At 28.8% G+C, this 19,852-nt stretch overlaps 2 protein-coding genes across 4 annotated transcripts; one reads left to right on the forward strand and one right to left on the reverse strand.

Annotated features, from left to right (window-relative positions):
• The first annotated feature begins 4,681 nt into the window (after positions 1-4,681).
• Positions 4,682-17,437, forward strand: LOC124496623 (uncharacterized). 2 transcript variants are annotated; one of them, XM_075733048.1, is made up of 6 exons: positions 4,682-5,240; positions 9,704-11,308; positions 11,366-12,382; positions 12,964-14,601; positions 14,727-16,369; positions 16,455-17,437. In XM_075733048.1, the coding sequence occupies exons 3-6, from the start codon at positions 12,367-12,369 to the stop codon at positions 17,304-17,306; spliced, it is 4,149 nt and encodes a 1,382-aa protein (XP_075589163.1). In that variant the 5' UTR covers positions 4,682-5,240; positions 9,704-11,308; positions 11,366-12,366; the 3' UTR covers positions 17,307-17,437. The 2 variants fall into 2 exon arrangements, with proteins under 2 accessions (XP_075589163.1, XP_075589164.1); XM_075733049.1 differs by lacking the exon at positions 4,682-5,240 and adding an exon at positions 9,010-9,177 and having other exon boundaries at positions 14,730-16,369.
• LOC124496624 (uncharacterized) lies at positions 17,307-19,833 on the reverse strand. 2 transcript variants are annotated; one of them, XM_075733050.1, is made up of 5 exons: positions 19,418-19,770; positions 18,998-19,331; positions 18,436-18,882; positions 17,845-18,365; positions 17,307-17,772 (listed from the first exon to the last, which is right to left on the reverse strand). In XM_075733050.1, exons 2-5 carry the CDS (start codon positions 19,257-19,259, stop codon positions 17,500-17,502), a joined length of 1,503 nt encoding a protein of 500 aa, XP_075589165.1. In that variant the 5' UTR covers positions 19,260-19,331; positions 19,418-19,770; the 3' UTR covers positions 17,307-17,499. The 2 variants fall into 2 exon arrangements, with proteins under 2 accessions (XP_075589165.1, XP_046916117.1); XM_047060161.2 differs by having other exon boundaries at positions 18,998-19,833.
• Between the last annotated feature and the right edge of the window lie 19 nt (positions 19,834-19,852).

Raw genomic sequence — 19,852 nt, forward strand, 5'->3', positions numbered from 1 at the left:
TGTTGCGTTGATGGTAATGATGATGATGATTTTTTTTTCTCTCTCTCTCTCTCTCTCTCTCTGTTCTATAATAAATATAATAATTTTTCAATCATAAATTTCACATGAAAAAAAATGAGTGGAAAAAATTGAATTGAATTTATAACGATGATGATTATAATAAATGAAAATGAATGAATGGATAAAAAAATTCCCAAACATTCAGGAAGGAAGTCCGGCAACAAGATTAGAGAGCGAGAAAAATTTTCCTATATATCAAATCGAACGAATTGCTCTGCTTTCTTGTTGTTGTTGTTGTCGTTGTTGTTGTTGTTGTTGTTGTTGTATTACATATTAGATTCGGGACAATCATGTACTACGAGAAAGAGAGAGAGAGAGAGAGATGATAGATGTCAATTATGGAAAATATTATAATTCCAGTTTGGGATTATTATGGGGATTTAGTTTTCTGTATTTTGTTTTCAACAATTTTTCCATCATTGTGAACTTGATCAATAATTGAATATGATTATATCATGATTATTTGATTCACATGGTATCTAATATATCGATATTTTTTGATTATTATATTCCTGTTACTATCATTATGATCATTCAATAATTTTCAGATTTTCAAAATTTAAAAGAAAAAGATAACGTCAAAAATAATGGTTGCTACCAGAAATAATTTTTTTTTTTTTATAAACAAATCTGTTTTTGATGCATCCTGTTTGTGGTTGTTTTTTTTTTAACCACATGAACAAGATATCGATGATAATAATAATAAAAAATTTTTTTTTCTTCCAAAAAAAACGTCTCGATGACCGTTGTCCACTTTGACCACTGTAGCTGATGATCGATGACGATATATAATGTTTAATGGTTTGAAACAAATTAACAAAAAAAAATGAAAATTTTTTTTTCATTTCAATCTAATCAAATCAAGATCCGTCTTTTTTCAAATCAGATACAAACACAGAACAAGATTAAGATGTAAACTTTCATTATACAGATTTTTTTTTTGAAAAATGGTAGCAAAATTTTAAAAAAACTTGTTTTTTGCTGTCCACTTGTTTGAGACAATTTTGGCTTCATTTTTTTTTTTTTTTTTGATAATCGAAATGAAAAAAAATTTTTTTCTCAAACATCATGTTGATGATGATGATGGTTGGTTGGTTAGTTTTACCATACACCATTTTTTTCGAGTATATTTTTATCAATTGCAATCCCTTAAAAATGTTCTAATCTTGGATTTTTATTTTCAGCAATTTGTTTTGGACATTTTTTTTTGAATTACAATCTACGTGTGTGTATGATGATGATGATTATAGATTTCAAGATTACTTACCATACAATGACGATGATGATGACTGGTGGAACGAATTTTTTGGTTGTTTTTGCTTTCCTGAACATTTCCGTTGAATGAATTTTTTGGTTGTTTTTATTTATTTTTATTGTTTTTTGTTTTGGTTTTTTTTTCACCGTTATTCAGATTATTCGGGTGCTAGACATGTTGATGATGATGATGATGATTTCAATCAATCTCGCTTTTCATTTATATAATCTTGTCTACTTTTTTTTCCGACACTTGTTGAATTGAGATTTAATTTTTGTTTTCTTGGCCATAAAAAAAGTGCACAGGAAAAAAAATTTGGAAAAAGGAAATTTGATTTAGAATTCATGAAAAAAAAACATTTCATTCATTAAATTAAAAGAAAAAAAAATCACCACCACCACCACCACCACTCTATCATCTTGACCTCAATGTTCGGTCATCGATGCAAATATATAATCAAATGAAGAAAAGAAAAAAGATGTATGTGTGTATGGAAAATGATCGTCCATGTACGATCATCATCATCATCATCATCATTATCATCGTCATCGCCATAATGATAAATTTTGTTTCATTTGTGTGACAATAACAACAACAACAGCAACAAGTGACACGGAACATGGGTTTATGATTGCCATTATATAATAATGAATGTTTCTCATATCTATATAAAAGTTTTCATGACAACAACAATTATCAATGATTCCTTGTAGTTTTATTTTATTTTATTTTTTTTTTTTTTTGATTGTTCATTCATTTCTTTCACATTCAATAATTGAATTGATTTCTATGATGACAATGATGGATTCATAATAATGAATGAATAACGATGATGATAATGATAAAAATAAATCCATTTGATCTTTTTCTTTTGTTCTTTGATAAAAATAAATCCATTTGATCTTTTTCTTTTGTTCTTTGAAAAAAACAAAAAATGTCAATAATAAAATGCAAAAAAACACATCGAATGCTATTATAATTTTTACTATTTTATTATTCTTTGTTTTTTTTTCATTTTTCTAATTTGGAACCAATGGATTGAAACGAAAAACGAAAATTTTTTTTCCTTCATTCATTCAATCGCTCACATATGAATAATTTAGTCAAAAATTAGTGTTTGTTTGTGTGTGATAAGAATGGATTATAATAATGATATATAGTGAGTTATACATTGATGATTGATCATGATCACGAATCATTTTCTATTGATCAAATCAATGATGATTGTCACTTGATTATTTAGTTGTAATACAATATATCCTATCATCAATCAATCAATCGATTATGATAATCAATTGATTGATTGATGGATTCATTGATTAACTCGTGATTAACTCTTGTCTTTTTTTTTCATTTATTTTTAGTGTTGTTTTCAATGATGAAAAGTTTTGAATGAATAAATGAAATGTACGAATGAACAATCCAATGCTATTTTCATTCTGCTTTTTTTTATTAGAAAAACTCGTGAATTTTTTCTTATTTTGAACATAACGTTTTTTTTCACATTTTCCCCATTGCTTTCTGTCATTCTTTTTTTTTTGTGCATGTATGTATTAATTTGTCCTTTTTTTTGTTATTTTTGACTTTTTTTTTTTTTTTGGTTCACACGGCCATTATGGCGTCGAATAATGATGATGATGATGGTGATGGTACATCAAAACGAATAATTTTCAACTATTGAATGTGATCATAAATAGTAAAGTAAATTTATCTTTGAGGGAAAACAATTATATATACCTTTTTTTTATTACTATAGTATTATCACCATTTTGTCATTGCACCAAACACTGGAAAATAAAATGATGATGATGATGATGATGATGACATTTTTAAAACACTCGACATGTTGACATATATTTAATAATAATAATACACAGATGGTACAGGCAAGATTTTCTTCTGTGTTTTTTTTTTCTTTCATGTTTTCCTAATACAAGACAAATCGAAAAAATTCATCATCAATCGAATGGAAAGCAACCAAAAAAAAAAAACCTGACGATCCAACAATAATAAACACATAAGCATACAGAGACAGCTACAGAATAAAAGTGGAAAAAAAAGTCAATTAAGATAGTTTCGGTTCGCTTGATTTTTTTCTGTTTTTTTTTTGGTTTGAAGCAATGTGAAAAAATGGGTGAAGAGTGAACGGAAAAATTTACGATCCACTGCATTCGACCTGTTGCTGCTGTTGTTGTTTTTGGAACATATAGGCCGGTGTATATGGTGACGCCACCACACCGGTTTCTTTTCTTTTTTTTCTGTTCCATTGCCATTAGCCTTATGTAGACAATAGAATGATTTCTGTCTTTTTGATTTATAGCCTACAACTAAACAATATATTGTTGTTGTTGACAATTGTGGTATGGATTCCAATCCAATTGTCATCATCATCATCATCATCATCAACATCAATGGTGGAATAAGAATGTCAATTTAAAAAAACAATGACATGGAATGGATTGAATTGAATGAAGAAACAAAAAACAAAAAAAAAGCCGACAAAAGTATATAACAAAATTAGTGTGGAAATAGAACAACAACAACAAGAAAAAAAAACGCAAAATTAGAATACCATACCATACATTGCCATGGTGATTATTTCAAGAAAAAAAAATGAAATGAAATCCGGAAATTGGAATAATTTTTTTTCCAGTCAAATAACCATGATGATGATAACGTTGTTTGTGTGTGTGTGTGTATGTTGTAGTATGCAAATGATGATGATGATGATATTTATTATGTTCATTTTCTTTGATCTTAGATTATTTATTTTTTTTTTCATTCTAATTTGTTCCATCATCATCAGTGTAGTCGTCGTCGTCGTCTACTCATTTCGAATCGTTTTGCTCTGATAGTCATCATAACAATAGACAACGTGAAGAAAAATTGACATCTTTTCAATGAATAATAATAATTGATTTGAATATGCGTAAAATTTATGAAAATTTTTTTTTTGTCAACCCTATTTATGATGATGATCTTGATCCATATGGAAATCATCATCATCATCATATTGTTGTTGTTGTTGTTGTTGGATTTGTAATGGAAAACAGGTTTTTTGTTTTGTTTTGCGTTTTGTTTGTTTCTCACACTTATAAAAATAGAGTCCTTTTAATTATATCGATGTGTGTCGATGTATGCGAAGTTTATTCATGCTACTACCAATGTTCACCTGTTGTTGATTCAATGATCTATTTGTTCTTTATTTGATGTTCAAGACTTGGTTGATTTTTTTTTCTTGGCCATATTCTTGGTTCTTATTTATACACACACATTTGTTTTGAATTTATGTAAATTGAGCCTAACTTTTTCAGTATAGAAATTTTTTTTTTTTGATGTAGCTGCTACATATTATGGGCCAACAACACAACAGACCATGTGTGTCTGAATTAATGTTTTCAAGATGTTTGTCTGTGTTTGTCCGTGTGTGTGTGAGCAATAGGCAAACCATAATAAAGAAAATAGAAAGTGTACAATATAATACTGAACTGACTGAATTCTAACGAAGTGGTTTGCTTGTTACGCTAGTGATCTTTGATTTTTCTTTTCCTTTCTTTGATGATGATAATAATAATGACACTCAGTATAGCAAATGGACATCACATAGCAACCACCAAAACCACCGCCACCGCCGCCACCACCACCACCACTACCAGCAACAACATCAAACAAACACAAACAATGAGATGACAAAACGAGATTGTTTGAAGAAAAAAAATGTAAATTGTTTACCAACAGCAACAACAACAACAACAACCAAAAAAATGGAAAAATCAAATTAATTTAACTTTGGTTTGATCATTTTCTATTGAAATCATCCTCTATCATTGATTGATTAATATTGTGGTTCATTCATATATTGAACAAAATTTGAAAAGTTCAACAACAACAACAACAACAACATCAACGTATATTATTGGGTTTGGTTCGAATTTTTTTTTTTGTTCGTTTTTTTTTTGATTTTCATTGATTATTATTTCTACATGATACAAACACCAACGCATATAAACGGGAATATTTTTACATATTCATAACATGATCATCATCATCATCATCATTATTACCAATAATAATCATTTATAATCGTCACCAATAAATACAATGATGAATGATCAATGATGCAAAATCATCATCAATATTTTTTTGTTTTGTTTTTTTTGATTTCAATAATTATGATGATTATCATAATCATCATCATCATTCCATTTTATTTGATATTAAACCGGTCTACATTTCCAAAAATATAAATTTTTATTATGAAAAAAAAATCATCAATTGATCATTTATTATCCAAATTTGAATTTTGATCATCATCATCATCATTGATCATTGATCAAGACTTTCCAATTGGATGGTGAATATCTATTTTTTTTGTTTATTCATTTTTGAATATGATCGATTTTGTTGTTGTTGCTGTTGCTTTTTGCTGTTGTTTTCGATGATTATCCGCATCATATGCTAGGGTATTGTTCATTGGAAAAAAAAACTTTAACCCCTCCTCTATATAGTATATCTCATTGATTGATTTGTTGTTCTCATTAAAAAAAAAAAATTTTTGATTTCATTCGATTGATTCGATCGATATAATACCACCATCGCACGTCATTGATATATTGGATTTTTTTGTTCTGCAAAAAAAAAATAAATGGTGTATATGTGGTGTTTAATGATTGTGAATGAATGAATGAATGATTCTTATCAATACCGGAATTAAACTTCCGTTTTGTGTGTTGCATTTTGCCATTTTCTTTTTTTTTTGCTCTCTTTATATATCATTTTCACATTTTGATTTTTTTTTTACATTTTGGTTTATTTATTCAGCTGTTATATTTGTATTATTATTCTTCACTTATTATTATCATATTGCGTTTCATTTAATCTTTTCTTTTTTTTTGTTCATCTTTTCCAATTGTGTCGGTAGATTTTTTGTTTTACTCTTAAGTATGTTATCATATATCGAAGATTGTGTTTTCAACAAAAACAACAACAACAACAACAACAACTACAAGTAGACAAACTGTGAAAGAAAAAGGTAGCAAAAAAAAAATTAAAATGAAAAAATGGCCAGATGTTATGGAGATGCTACTTTTTAATGCTTGAATAATGATGATGATGATGATGATATGAATTCAATTGTTTTAATATTCATCATCATCAAAATCAAAATCAACAATGTACAACAACAAACAACAAATAGTCATGTTTGTTTATTTGCTTGTTTGTTTGATGATGATAATGGTGTGATCAAAATCAATGGTAGCCACCGTTACCGTGGTCATATTGTCTATTGTTTTGTTATTATTAATAATCATCAGTATTTATTCGTCATATTTATTCCATTTTCTATACACACACATAAAATTATCATAATCATCAAGTGGTTCCAGGAACATGAAAAATGTTATGGATCGCAGAGAAAAAAATCATATGTTTTTTTTTTGCTGTCTCTGAATATTTTTTTCTGTTTTCTCTTTTTTAAAAATGTGTGAAAAAAATGTATGTTCAAAATTCACTCTCTCAAATTACCTTATGATCGTATAGATTTTAAATATTGCCATCATCTTGCTACTACTACCACTACTACCACCATCATCATCAATAAGATCAAATTGATTTCTCATATATATTTACACTATTTTGGTAGCATTAGATATGATTTCTTTTCAGGTCTTTATCGGAATGATTTTTCGGTGTGTGCGTGTGTGTGTGTGTATGATAGATATGTGATTCGTAGGCAAAAAAAAAAGAGAAATCCTAGTTTCGAAAGCAAAAAAAAAAAGAGAGTCACTGATTTTTTTTTTCATAGTTGAAAATAAAAATTGAGAGAGAGAGAGAGAGAGAAAAAAAATACCGGCACTTTTTTATACTGTTCAATGCTGTTGTTGTTGTTGTTGTGTCGATGATGATCATCCATTCAGACATTCGAATGTTTTGAATGTGTGTGCGTGTGTGCGTGCGTGCATGGATGAATCATCGTCATCCATTTGAATGATTTGAATTTTTTTTTTTTTTTTTGATTTTGATTTTGTGTTATGGCTACTGGGCATTTGGCATTTTTTTTTCATCATAATATGATGATAATGACGATAGGATCCATCTAATCATTTCATTTTATTCACCATTAATGAACTGTTTCATCTTCATTTTTTCGTGCATCTGTCCATGTTAATATTCGGTGCGAACAAAAAAAATCATCGAATCTAGCCATCTGTTCATTTGTGTTACCATGTTCGATGATTGGTGATGATCATGGACAGTGATGATGTTCGGTTAAATATTGTGGTTAGCTCGAATTTTCCATTTCATCATTTGTTTATTCTGTCTGTTTACATTGAATTCATCTTCATGTTATCATAACAACAACAACAACAACAAAAATTGAATTGCAAATTTCGTTCTTATTTCTTTCTCGCCTTTGCAAAATGGTAATTGAAATGTTTGCCAAAATTAAAAAAAAAAACGAAATTCGATCATTTGAGTTCATGTTTACATCAATTTTGTTGTTATTGTTGCACGTGCAATTCTGTTTTTTTTCTGTGTTGTCTTTTAATTCAATTTCAATTGTTTGCTGTCTCTGAATGTATAAAATATTAATGTGATGTAAGAATTCTACACACACACGCACACATTCATACATGACATTCACAAGAGAAAAGATTACAAAGAATGATGTTCATTGTCAATGGGTCATTATTAAAAAAAGAAAAAGAAAAATTTGTCTTAAATGGCCATATCTCATGATGACAATGATGATGATAATGTCAAAAAAAAAGAAAAAGAAATGAGAAAGAAAAACCTGTTGCTGCTCCAGAAATAATGAACTTTTTTGACCAAAAAAAAAAAAAAAAAAAAAAGATGAATGAATGAATGTGTTTCGAATTTTTATTGTTTTCATCACCATTTCACTAATTAATGATATACTCATCATCATCATCATCATTTTTTTCTCATTTTCATTCTGTATATATGTACAAAATGTTGTCACATAATGTGAATTTTTTTTTTTTTTTTTTTGATAAAAACTAGAGTGATGACCAGGTTTGTTTTTTGCTCGAAATTCTCTCATGATGAACATGAATTTGAATTTGTATGCATTGGACAACATTTACCTTCAATATAATTATACACATCATTTTCATTTGTTTTGTTGTTTTCACAATTGAATTGTATTGTTATTGTGTATAATAATAATTTTATATTTACTTCTTAATGAATGAATCTTTATCATCATCATCATCATCATCATTATAATCGTGGTCGTAATTTTTTTTTCTTTAGTTTCCAAGATTTGCATGTTACCAATTCTCTTTTCTTGTTCTCTGCAGGCAATTTTCGATTTTTTATTTTTTATTTTAATTGTATTGTGCTGTAGAGATTCATTCACCATTCTTATTTTTACATGTCACACACACACACACATACACATTGTGTTTTAATTGCAATCCTAATTTCATTCTAGATTTGTGACTTGTTTTTTTTCACTGGGTGAACAATATATAATAACATTTGAATGGAAAAAAAATTCGTATCGATTGTTATTGCTTACGACGATTACCAGTGTGTCAAAAAAAAAAAAAATTTTGAAATTAGAACTTGTCACATTGTTCACACAAAAGTTCAAATTATTTGCCAATAAATCTTGTTGTTGTTTTTTTGCTCATTATTTGATTGTTTGTCATGGATAAAATCTAAATGTCGTCGTTTTCTTAATATTAAACTGTTCATGTTCATATTTGTCAGTGTTTCAGTTTATTTTTCACTCATATATATAGTCCGATAGTTTTTTTGTGTATATAAATATAGAAATGAAAAATATGGATTTTCATACATGTAGATTATCTTATACGATGGTCAAAATCCAGGTATTGCATTTATAAATTTTTTTCCTTAAACCTGTCATCTGTGTTTGTAAACGAATTTTTTTTTTTTTGTTATATAGCACCGAAAGTTTATTTTTTCATCATCATCATGGATTGGATTTTGTATTTCTATTTTTGTGACACTTTTTTTTGTTTGTTCCTGATTTGTTTACATTGTTGTTGATCTTTTATTATTATCACACACAAATGGATGCCCAATGAATTTGATGATTTCTTATCTTACCTAATGATGATGGTGATCATGTTGTTGTTGTATAACACAAAAGTGACATTAGTTTTTTTGGAACTACACATAACCATTGTTTGCGGCTATAGATTGATGGACAGATAGATTCGTTCATTTAAAATTGAGGGTTTCATTTTCATTTGGGGAAAAAAAACAATCTTTTTTCCATTTGCTTCCAAATGAATTTTGTTCCCATTTTGTTGTGTACTAATCATCATGTGAAATAATTTTTTTTGTTTTTCTTAAATTTCTTTTTTGTTTCAATTCATTTGTAACTACTAGAAGATTATCAACTACTGAAACAATCGAATCAAAGATCCGGTAATGGTGAAAAATTTTATCATTTGAATCATAATCTTTTTCAACAACAACAACAACCACTGTTGAACGATAAACATATTGAACAATTTAATCAATTTGATGATGATGATCAAACATTTTCGACACATTTATCCATTATTCTTAATGATAATAATCATGATCAAGTGAATCAAATTGATTTTCCACCACAATCATCATCGTCTTTATCACTGCCAACATCAAATTTGACCGGGAAAAACTTGTCAAAAAAATCGATATTTTGTTGTCATTTGCCATCGTCGTCATCAACTTTGACAACAACCACATCACCATCACCATCATCATCATCATCATTCAAAATAGTAAATGATAATAAGGTCAACGACGTTAATAAATATCACTGCTGTCATATTGGAAAAAAATGTGCCAACATTAAATGTTGCTGTCATAATGTCAACAACGACAACAGCAGCAGCAACAACAATAATAACGATTTTGATGATGATAATCATATCAATCATAATGTAAATGATGATCATCAGCAGCAGCAAAAAGTACAACAACAAAAACGATCGAATATTTTAATACAAAATGATGATAATATTTTTGATCATCATATATTGAACATTCATAGTGATGATGATGATCATCATCATAGAAATAGAAAAAAATTTGTAACTAGAACGAATAATAATCATAATCGAAAAAGTGATTCAAATCATCATGATATTGCACACAACCACAACGATGATGATCAATGTAATAAAAACATTCATCATGATGATGATGATGATGATGAGCATAATGTAAATGTTATAGAATCGAATAGAATTGATCATCATCATCATAGTGTAGGCTGTATTTATCATCAAAATCACAATCATCATAAAAATCAACATTCAAAATCATTAAATTGTGTCATTCATTCTGGTGATGACCAACATCATTGTTTTATCAAGAAATTAGTTCATAAAAACTATATAAAGAAACGGCCAATCAATAATAATTCTACTACTACTACTACTAATACGACCACCATCATTAATGACAATCATAATAGTAGTGATGATGATATTGTGGATTGTTTACTAAAACCATCATTATTTGAAAATTGTACAATTTTTGATTTTGATCAAAAATTTACTACCATCATCAATGAATCGGATAATAAACAATATCATGATGACGATGATGATAAGAATGTGAATAATGATAATCGTTTGTTGTCGTCGTTGTTTTTAGCACAAAATAATAATAATAATGATAATCCTGACCCTAATAAACAATCATTGTTACCATTTTTGCGCAAACATCAAAAATCATTATCATCATCATCAACATTATCGTCTGATTCTTCAAACAAATTGAATAGTAGGAGTATAAGTGATTTTTATCCAAATATTAATGATAAAGAAAAATTTGAACTATCACTAAAAAATCGAACTGATAAAAATAGTGAAACAAAAGAAAAAATACAAATTTTAAAAAATACAGACACTTGTTGTTGTTGCCCACAGAAATTTATCAACCATTCATCTTCATCATTGGATCCTAATAATCCATTGGATTCAATATTTAATAACAGTGGTAAGTAATATGTATGATAATTAAAAGGGAATTCAATTTTTAATATTTTTATTATAGATAATAAACGTCAATCAATTCAACAACAACAACAACAAGACAACGAAAAACAACAACAAAACCTGTCTAACAATTTTCAATTAGAACGACAACAATATATTGATGATAGGGAGATTGAAACAAAAACAAATCCAATACATCGATCATCAAATGAGCTAAATAAATTCACTACATCCGTAGTATTGCAACAAAACGATCATCGATTTACAAACAACAACAACAACAACAATAATGATGATGATGATGATGATGATAATTGCCAAGCAACAACATATATTGATAAGATTCGTTTGAATAACAATATTAATAATTCTAATGTTACGATAAATAAATTCCATAAATCAAGTGTTAGTAATAATATCAATAAAATTGGTGATCATGATGGTAGATATGGAATAAAAATTTCTAATTTAACCAATACACAGGTTAAGACTAATCTATATAATCAACATCAACATCATCATCCTGGTTGTCAATTGAAACGACGGCCACGACGACAACAACAACAAAGTTTAGTGAATTGCTGCCGACATCGAAAACAACGATATAAAGATAGACATTTGTTATGGTTGCAACAATCAACATCATCGTCATCATCATCATCATCATCGTCGACATCCTGTGTATTGTATAACAATAGTGCTAATAATTTTGTGGGCGGTGGCCGTTGTTGTTTGAAATCATCTGATATTTCAAAATTTCAAACACCATCATCATTGAATTTAAATTATCATTCAACCAAACGGCAATTTCGACAACAACAACAGCAACAAAAGCAAGGAACAAATAAAACGAATGATTGTTTGATCTTTAAAATTGATGAAAATCAACATCGATTTCAGGAACAACAACAACAACAACAACAAAAACATTTGTTGAAAATAGATCGACAATTTTGTTCTGATTCATCGAAAAAATTGTACGAATATAGAAAAATTTTTGATACGACATTTAAAACCGGTTCGAATCAAACGATAAATGAAAATTTAGTGCACGGCAAAATGCATCAGAAAAAAGGTTCGATATTTTTTTTTTGTTTTTTTTCCCATTCATATATTTCTCATTTGATCATCTTCGTTAACATTTTTTTTTTGTTTTTGATCTATCAATCTAATTAAAATTATTATTTCATTTAATCAATTTATGATATGGATAGATTGATCATTGTGTCATCATCATCATATAATTTATTTCATTTTCAAATGATAAATCATGTGTGTTTTTTTGTTCCGTCAAAGACGGCAGCAATGTATGCAATTTATCGTGATGATGATGATGATCAAAGTTAAAAAAAAAATTTAAAACTGATTTTGGAAAATTTACGATAGTTATAATGATGATGACTAGACTAGATCATCGATGTTTGAATTAAAAAAGTCAATTTGTTTATTCGATCACTAACTATCTGATGATGATCACGAAAAAAGACTAGACTTTTATCGTTAACAATTTGATCAACAACAACAAAATAAACATCATCAAATTGATTTTTGACCATTCCTATCTTTGTTGTTATTGTTTCATATTTTTTTTTTTAAACTCTCTTCATTATTGTTTATATCTATTTCATTGGGTGTGGTTTTTTCTTCTCACTATAGGTATCCTAATAATATCGGCAAATAAAAAACAATCCGGAATAAAGATGGATAACGATATGAATCGTAATAATAATAATAATGTAAAGAAATTAGTGCCGAAAAAACGTGTGGCATTTGTGGAATTGGATCCGGAAATTATTGGATTTCGTTGCCCCACCGATGATGAAGATGATGATCAAGATTTATTGGATTTTGTTCATCATCAAAATCGTTATGGAAAATCATCTATGTTGAATGAAAACAACGATAATCATAATGAAATCATTGATGATGATAATGATGATGATTCTTCTGAAAGTGATGATCTCGAATTGAAAAAAATAACCGCTGCCAATACATTATTCAATTCAAATTATGGAAATTTCAAATGCTTTAGTGACGGTGTTCTTGGCAGAAATAAAACATCAACAAATGATGGTCCTGTCAAATTTAAGATATCCGATAGCTATCAACAGCCATTGCCTGAAACCGTTATTATCAACAAACAGACCAATTCAATACGACAAATGTTTGAAAAAAATCAAAAAAATACTACGAATGATAGTGATTTGATGACAAATGGATCGAAACCACCACCACCATCATCATCATCATCATCATCGATGGCGAATATCAATCAACAAAATGGCAACAACAACAAGGAAAATGAAAAACGACTTGCAGTCAATTTTGTTTCTGAAAACATCAATCATCAAAATGTTTCGGCAACTAGTACTGGTTCCACAACCATCACTGCTACCACCATCAATAATAAAGATAATGGTAACCAAAATGTTCCGAAAATTCCCAAAGTCAAATTACAGCTTTCAAACATTGGTAACAATGTTCAATTGTCAACAATAACCAATGGAACATTGTTAGAAAAAAAGATTAAAGAAATTGATATCGATCGAATTCGAATACCTCGTGCATCGATACAAACAACAACAAAAACAGTGCCAACAACAATAGTCACTGTAAAACAACAAAATAATGAGGATGATATTTCAGATAATTTGAAAAGTGATATAAAATGTGAAAACCATCAACATGATAATAATAATGATGATGATGATCATAAATCAGAAATTGCTGTCAATGGTAGTGATTCATCATCAGTGATATTAGTTGATAATCGTGAAGGATCGATATTAACATTGGATAGTAAAAACTTGTCACAAATTGATCATCATACAACTACAAATGGTAGTGAATTATTTTATTTACCACCCGTATCTTGTACTGGTAAAAAATCTGATAATAATAAATCGTCCGATAATAATCATAATCATCATCATCATAATCTGGATACATTATCTCAATCATCGTCATCATCGGGTTGTTGTTCTGTTACAAATTCATCATCATCATCTACAATGGCTTCATCTTCATCTTCATCCTCATCACATTCAACATCACCTACAAATATTGAAACGTGTTCATCATCATCGTCATCATCACCGGATTCATTGGAATCTGCACCCGATTCATATGATTCATCAACAAAATTTTTATCCGATGGAAATGATGATGAAATATTGGAAACGGTCAAAGAAGAGGAAGATTTCAATAATAATAATAATAATAATGGAAAAGCATTTCAAATCAAAAATAACAGCAGCAAACATCACGATAATGGTTCATCTGAACAACAGCAAGGTAACTTTGTGTTTTGTTAATCACAACTTTTGTCGTTTTGATTATGAAAATCGTGTATTTCATTTTTTTTCTTTTCTTTTATCATTTTCACATTTTTTTTTTTTTTGGATACATAATCCGAACAGCAGCACAAAAAGTTGAAAATCAACCCATTACCATGGCTTTCATCACTAATCATTCATCTTCCAACAGGCCGGAAATTTTTGATCATCTTCATAATCAAGGTAATAATAATAATCTTCATTTTATACAACATCAACAACAACAATTTGAAGATGAAAATGAAAATATCGATGGTCCGGATGAAAATTATGTTGTTTTCCAGCCAAATCGTTTATCGACATGCATTAAAACAAAAGAATCCATTTGCAATGTTGAAACAATACAACAACAATCAAAAGAATTGAAATCACGACATACAAGTACCATAGTGATCAATTCGAATGGTTCAAGTGAAATAACTACCACATCATCTATTCTGACAAATGGTTCATTAAAACATTCTGATTCACTTTCATCTGAAGATAAACGTAGTCAAATGTTGGCCAAAATGGCACTTGATTTAAAACTACATCGTAATGATCATGATAATCATCGTGATTCATCAGCAACACCAACAGACAATTTATCAAGATCCGATTCAAATCAATCTAGTGTTATATCATCAAAAACAAATGAATCATTTCGTGAACGTTTGATTAGAGAAGCATATGAAACTAATAGTATTGACGATGCTAATGATAGTGTTGATAATCATTGTGGCGAAATTGTATTTGGAAAATCTATTAACAATAATAATAAAATCAAAAAGGGTTCAATTTCCAGTGATGATAGTAGCGATGATGATTGTAATGTTGACGATGATAATAGTGATGATGACGATGAAAATGTTAATCATTCGGATTCCAGTGATATAAGTGATCATGATGATACTGATGATAATAGTGTTAATAATAATGATTCAGATTCGAATGAAAAATTTACGAATTCATCAAATCCAACTGCCAAAAAATCTATTTCAAAATTATTCAAAAATGTCGTCACATTCAATGCAAACAATAAGAAAAAATATAAAAAAATTGTGCAAAAAAATCTACGAAAAACATCTAAATTTATTAGCGAAACAACACAACAAATACGAATGGATACCACTGATATGGTTAGACGATTGAAAAATGATAAAAAATCTACAACATCCGAAAAGGATGGATTCTATTCAACGTTAGAACAAAAAGTTCGCCATGGAAAATGGAACCTGATGGGATCATCAGCGCCATCAAAACATCAAACTGGCTTCAATGGATCATCAACCGAAACATTAGACGAAGAGCCAACATTAGTTAAAATTAAACGTCTAGAATCTACTAAATATATAAAACCACCGACTTTATTGCAATCAAAAAATGTGAACGATCCACCGGTTTTGCCGCCCAGAACTTTAAAATCGAAAGTTAATCTTACGTTGAATAATATTAAAGAGGAAAATGGTGAAACTCTGCCACCATCGCCTCCTAATGATTTCAATGATATTAATAATTCACAACCGCCCAAACCACCTGTTCGACGAACAAAAGCAATTAATAGAACTGTAGGTATTTCAGCTGAAAAAATGATAGAATATCTGGAACAAAAAATGAATGTCATCATTGAAGACGTCGATAATTTGGATGATTGTGTAGATATTATTGAAGATTTTCGAGTCTCATTAAAAGATTGCCGTTTTTATCGTATAAATCTGAATTCATTAAATATTGAAGCCCACCTGCTGGTAAGTTTTTTTTCATTTTCTATTGTATGCATTTTTTATAGTAATTTTTTTTTCTATTTTAAATTTTAAATATTTGCATTTTTAGACCTCAAAAACTTTTTGGGTTACCTGTTATGATAGTAATTTACGTCAACATCATTATGATAGCCAACCATGCCTGGTTTTGGAGAAAAAATGGTCCGATTTCCTAACCATAACCACATTTTGTGACCGTCTTAATCGTTCTTTCACTAAGGATAATCGTCAAATGTTAGTCGATTCTATCGTATTACAATTGTATTGTATTTTAGCTCGATTTGAAATGGGTACCACTCGTCATGATCATCATCAACAACAAACAACCGACAATCAATCGAAACATAGAAATCATCCACCATTAACAGTTGGTGATATGAATGATGCATTAGTTGGTATCAGTGTTAATGATAACCAAGAGATTGTCGATGTATTATTATTACTGCCATCAAAAACAATTGAAGTTGATGATAATGATGAAAAGGGCTCACTTGAATTAGATTCCTTATCAATGATGCAGGCATTCTGTTTACAAGTATTTTTAATGCGTCTTACACGGCTCATTTCTTCGAATCAATCGGAAGAGAACAGAAAACAATCCAATCGATCAAGTCATTATAATAATGTTTCAAAACGTTTACAAACTTTCACCACTTTAAGTGAACTAAAAATTTTATCAGCCATTGATATATTTCATATTGTTGATTATAATGAAAAGGATCCATCAATGATTGGCCAACAAATTCGATCATGGATTAATGATCATCGTCAACCACAAGAATTGAAGCGACGATATATTTCAGTCAACAATAATGAAAATTCAAATATATCGATTCTTGACTATCTGGAATTGGATTTTGTCGTCAACACCAAAACACAGAATGTATCTGATCTAGTGTACAAAGATCATTTGGAACAATGATTTTATAGTATAGCCAAAATATATTTTATTCAATGTATAAATAACTTTTATCAAAGGCAGAATGATGTTGTTTTTATAATTGATTCTCAATTTTCTATCTTAAATAATAAAAAAAAAACTTAAATTTTTAATGTCCCAATTGAAATTTGTTCGTAAATCGAAAATTCGTAAGTAGGTTTACTCATCATCATCATCATTTGTAATCTTTATTATAGAATATTGTCGTCGTCGGTGGCGGAAGATTATAATAGATTGTCTTATCAGCCTGTTGATTATTACCAGTTGCTGATGTGGCAACTGCAATGGCAGTAGGTGTATTATTATCTTTTAAATCTGTTTGTCGACAACACCATATACAAAGGCCGGATTGATGTTTAGATGAGAATGTTGCCCAACTTAATATTGATACACCGATGGATCGGAACGATATGCCCATATAAAGACTAATTAGACCACCAATATAAATCTGAAATTGTAAATTGATTTAGCAAAAAATTTTTAGAAAAATAATAGAACAAAAAAAAAATTCAATTCTTACCAGAAATTCAATTTTTTCAAATTTCGGCACATGTTCATTAATGATTTGGAAATTTTTCGGTGGTAATATACCAATGGTAAATGAATGACTTTGTGATTTATCATCTTCATCTCTTTCACGTACACGAGCCGTACGTACATCATATTGTACACTTTCACAATCATCCATTTGTCCACATTGATAGCTACATGCTGCTAATTCTGATGCATCTAAACCTTCTTCAAGATGTCCAGATGAACTCCAAGAATTGGTCCATGTTTTTGAAAATCGATACGATACATTATTATCGGCATAAACATCACCGGGCCAACCATCTGCACGTTGTACATAGGTTTTTGTTTTACATTCCGTCATACAATCACTACGACATGCATAACCATCTTTACGATAATCATAACAATTAGTAGCATATGGTGGTGGCAATAATTTGGTTATTTGTCTTTCAAATGATACGCTAACAAATTGATGTTTATCCGGATCTAATTGTTGAATATTGCTAGTTGCAGCAAATTGATGTGACACTAGATATATGGAACAAAACAACAACATATGAAGAAAAAAAAATATTTCATTAGTAATTCATTGACTTACTTTCAGGTGAATGAATATAGATCAAACCGTTGAACATAAAATCACGATTCAATTCGATCCATGCTAAATATTTAAGATTAGCTGCAGCATCTTTTGGTATCTGATAATTGATATCTTGATAAGCGGTACGATTCAAAAATAATGTAAAACATTTAAATTCATATGAAATTGTTTCATGAATTGGATTCAATGTACTACAATTGATACGATTATAGCTTTGGAGGTCCCAATTTGGATGCATCAATGTTGATGAATAATAATTATTATTAGACACTCGATTTAGATATTGTCCAAGTGGTGTGGCTAGATGACATTTTTTAAAAAATTTTTCCGTTGATACTGTCAGATTATGTTGTATGTCGATGGTTTGTGAATGCAATGATTTCAATAATTTATCACGATATTTTCTTTTTTTCAACATCATTGCTATCTGTGTTCGTGTTTTGCCTGAATGAATAATGAAAATTAAAAAGAAAAAAAAATCAATTAATAGTGTATTATCGTGAATTTTTATTTTTTTTTGTTTTGTTTTATTTTTGCTATTTTAACCACCACTACTTACCGACAAAATCATCATATATACTTGGTTCGATTTTGATTAATTTTTCCACCAAAATTGTACTAGATAGTTCACTACAAACAGTAATACCTGGTAAATGTACAAATGGTGATGGATCCACACGAATATCCACCGTTGTTGGATAACGAAGATATAGATTACAAACAATATATATTTGATATGCACATATCACAATAGCAATAATGGTTATGATGATACGAATTATATTACGAACATTACGTTGAACACTTTGGACTTTATTCATTTGTACGGAAATAAATTTTTTTTTCTTCACTATATATGGTTGTCGTAATAAACAACAAACAACAAAAAAAAACTATAGAAACAAAGACATTATTCTTGAAAATTTAATAATAAAACAAATTATTATTAGTAATCCAATTAATAATTTTTGCTGGTTACTTGTTGGATGATTAATTAACTCAATCAATCGATTCGAATGATCGTTATGATGGTTTTGCATAATTGAATTCTATGAAAGATTGCAAAGTTTTTTTTTCTTTATTTTTCATAGAAACACGCACACACACACACAAAAAAAACAACACTTGAAATCATCCACCCAAAAGAACTTTTTCTCGATTTATTACGTTGCGTTGATAGTCACGACGTTGTCAACCTGTTGATTTTTTTTTGTTTTGTTTTGAGATTTAACCAAAAAAAAAAATGAATGATAATAATAACCGACAACAAGTTAAGTACCACAATCAAATTTATTGATAAATATGTGAGCAATTGCATTTGTATATGACAAATGAGTGAGAGAGAGAGATATCAGATTTTCATAATGAAAAATATAATACAATATTGTAAAAAAAAATTGATGAACATCACTGT

Source organism: Dermatophagoides farinae, chromosome 7 (assembly GCF_024713945.1).
Source record: "Dermatophagoides farinae isolate YC_2012a chromosome 7, ASM2471394v1, whole genome shotgun sequence".
NCBI lineage: Eukaryota > Metazoa > Arthropoda > Arachnida > Sarcoptiformes > Pyroglyphidae > Dermatophagoides > Dermatophagoides farinae.

Coding starts and splice junctions, on each gene's coding strand:
- LOC124496623 (XM_075733048.1), top strand. Junction 14,602..14,726: donor TTCATCTGAACAACAGCAAG/GTAACTTTGTGT, acceptor TAATCCGAACAG/CAGCACAAAAAGTTGAAAAT. Junction 16,370..16,454: donor ATATTGAAGCCCACCTGCTG/GTAAGTTTTTTT, acceptor TTGCATTTTTAG/ACCTCAAAAACTTTTTGGGT.
- LOC124496624 (XM_047060161.2), bottom strand. CDS start 19,259: ATGAATAAAGTCCAAAGTGTTCAACGTAATGTTCGTAATATAATTCGT. Junction 18,366..18,435: donor CTATATTCATTCACCTGAAA/GTAAGTCAATGA, acceptor CCATATATCTAG/TGTCACATCAATTTGCTGCA. Junction 17,773..17,844: donor TTGAAAAAATTGAATTTCTG/GTAAGAATTGAA, acceptor TTACAATTTCAG/ATTTATATTGGTGGTCTAAT.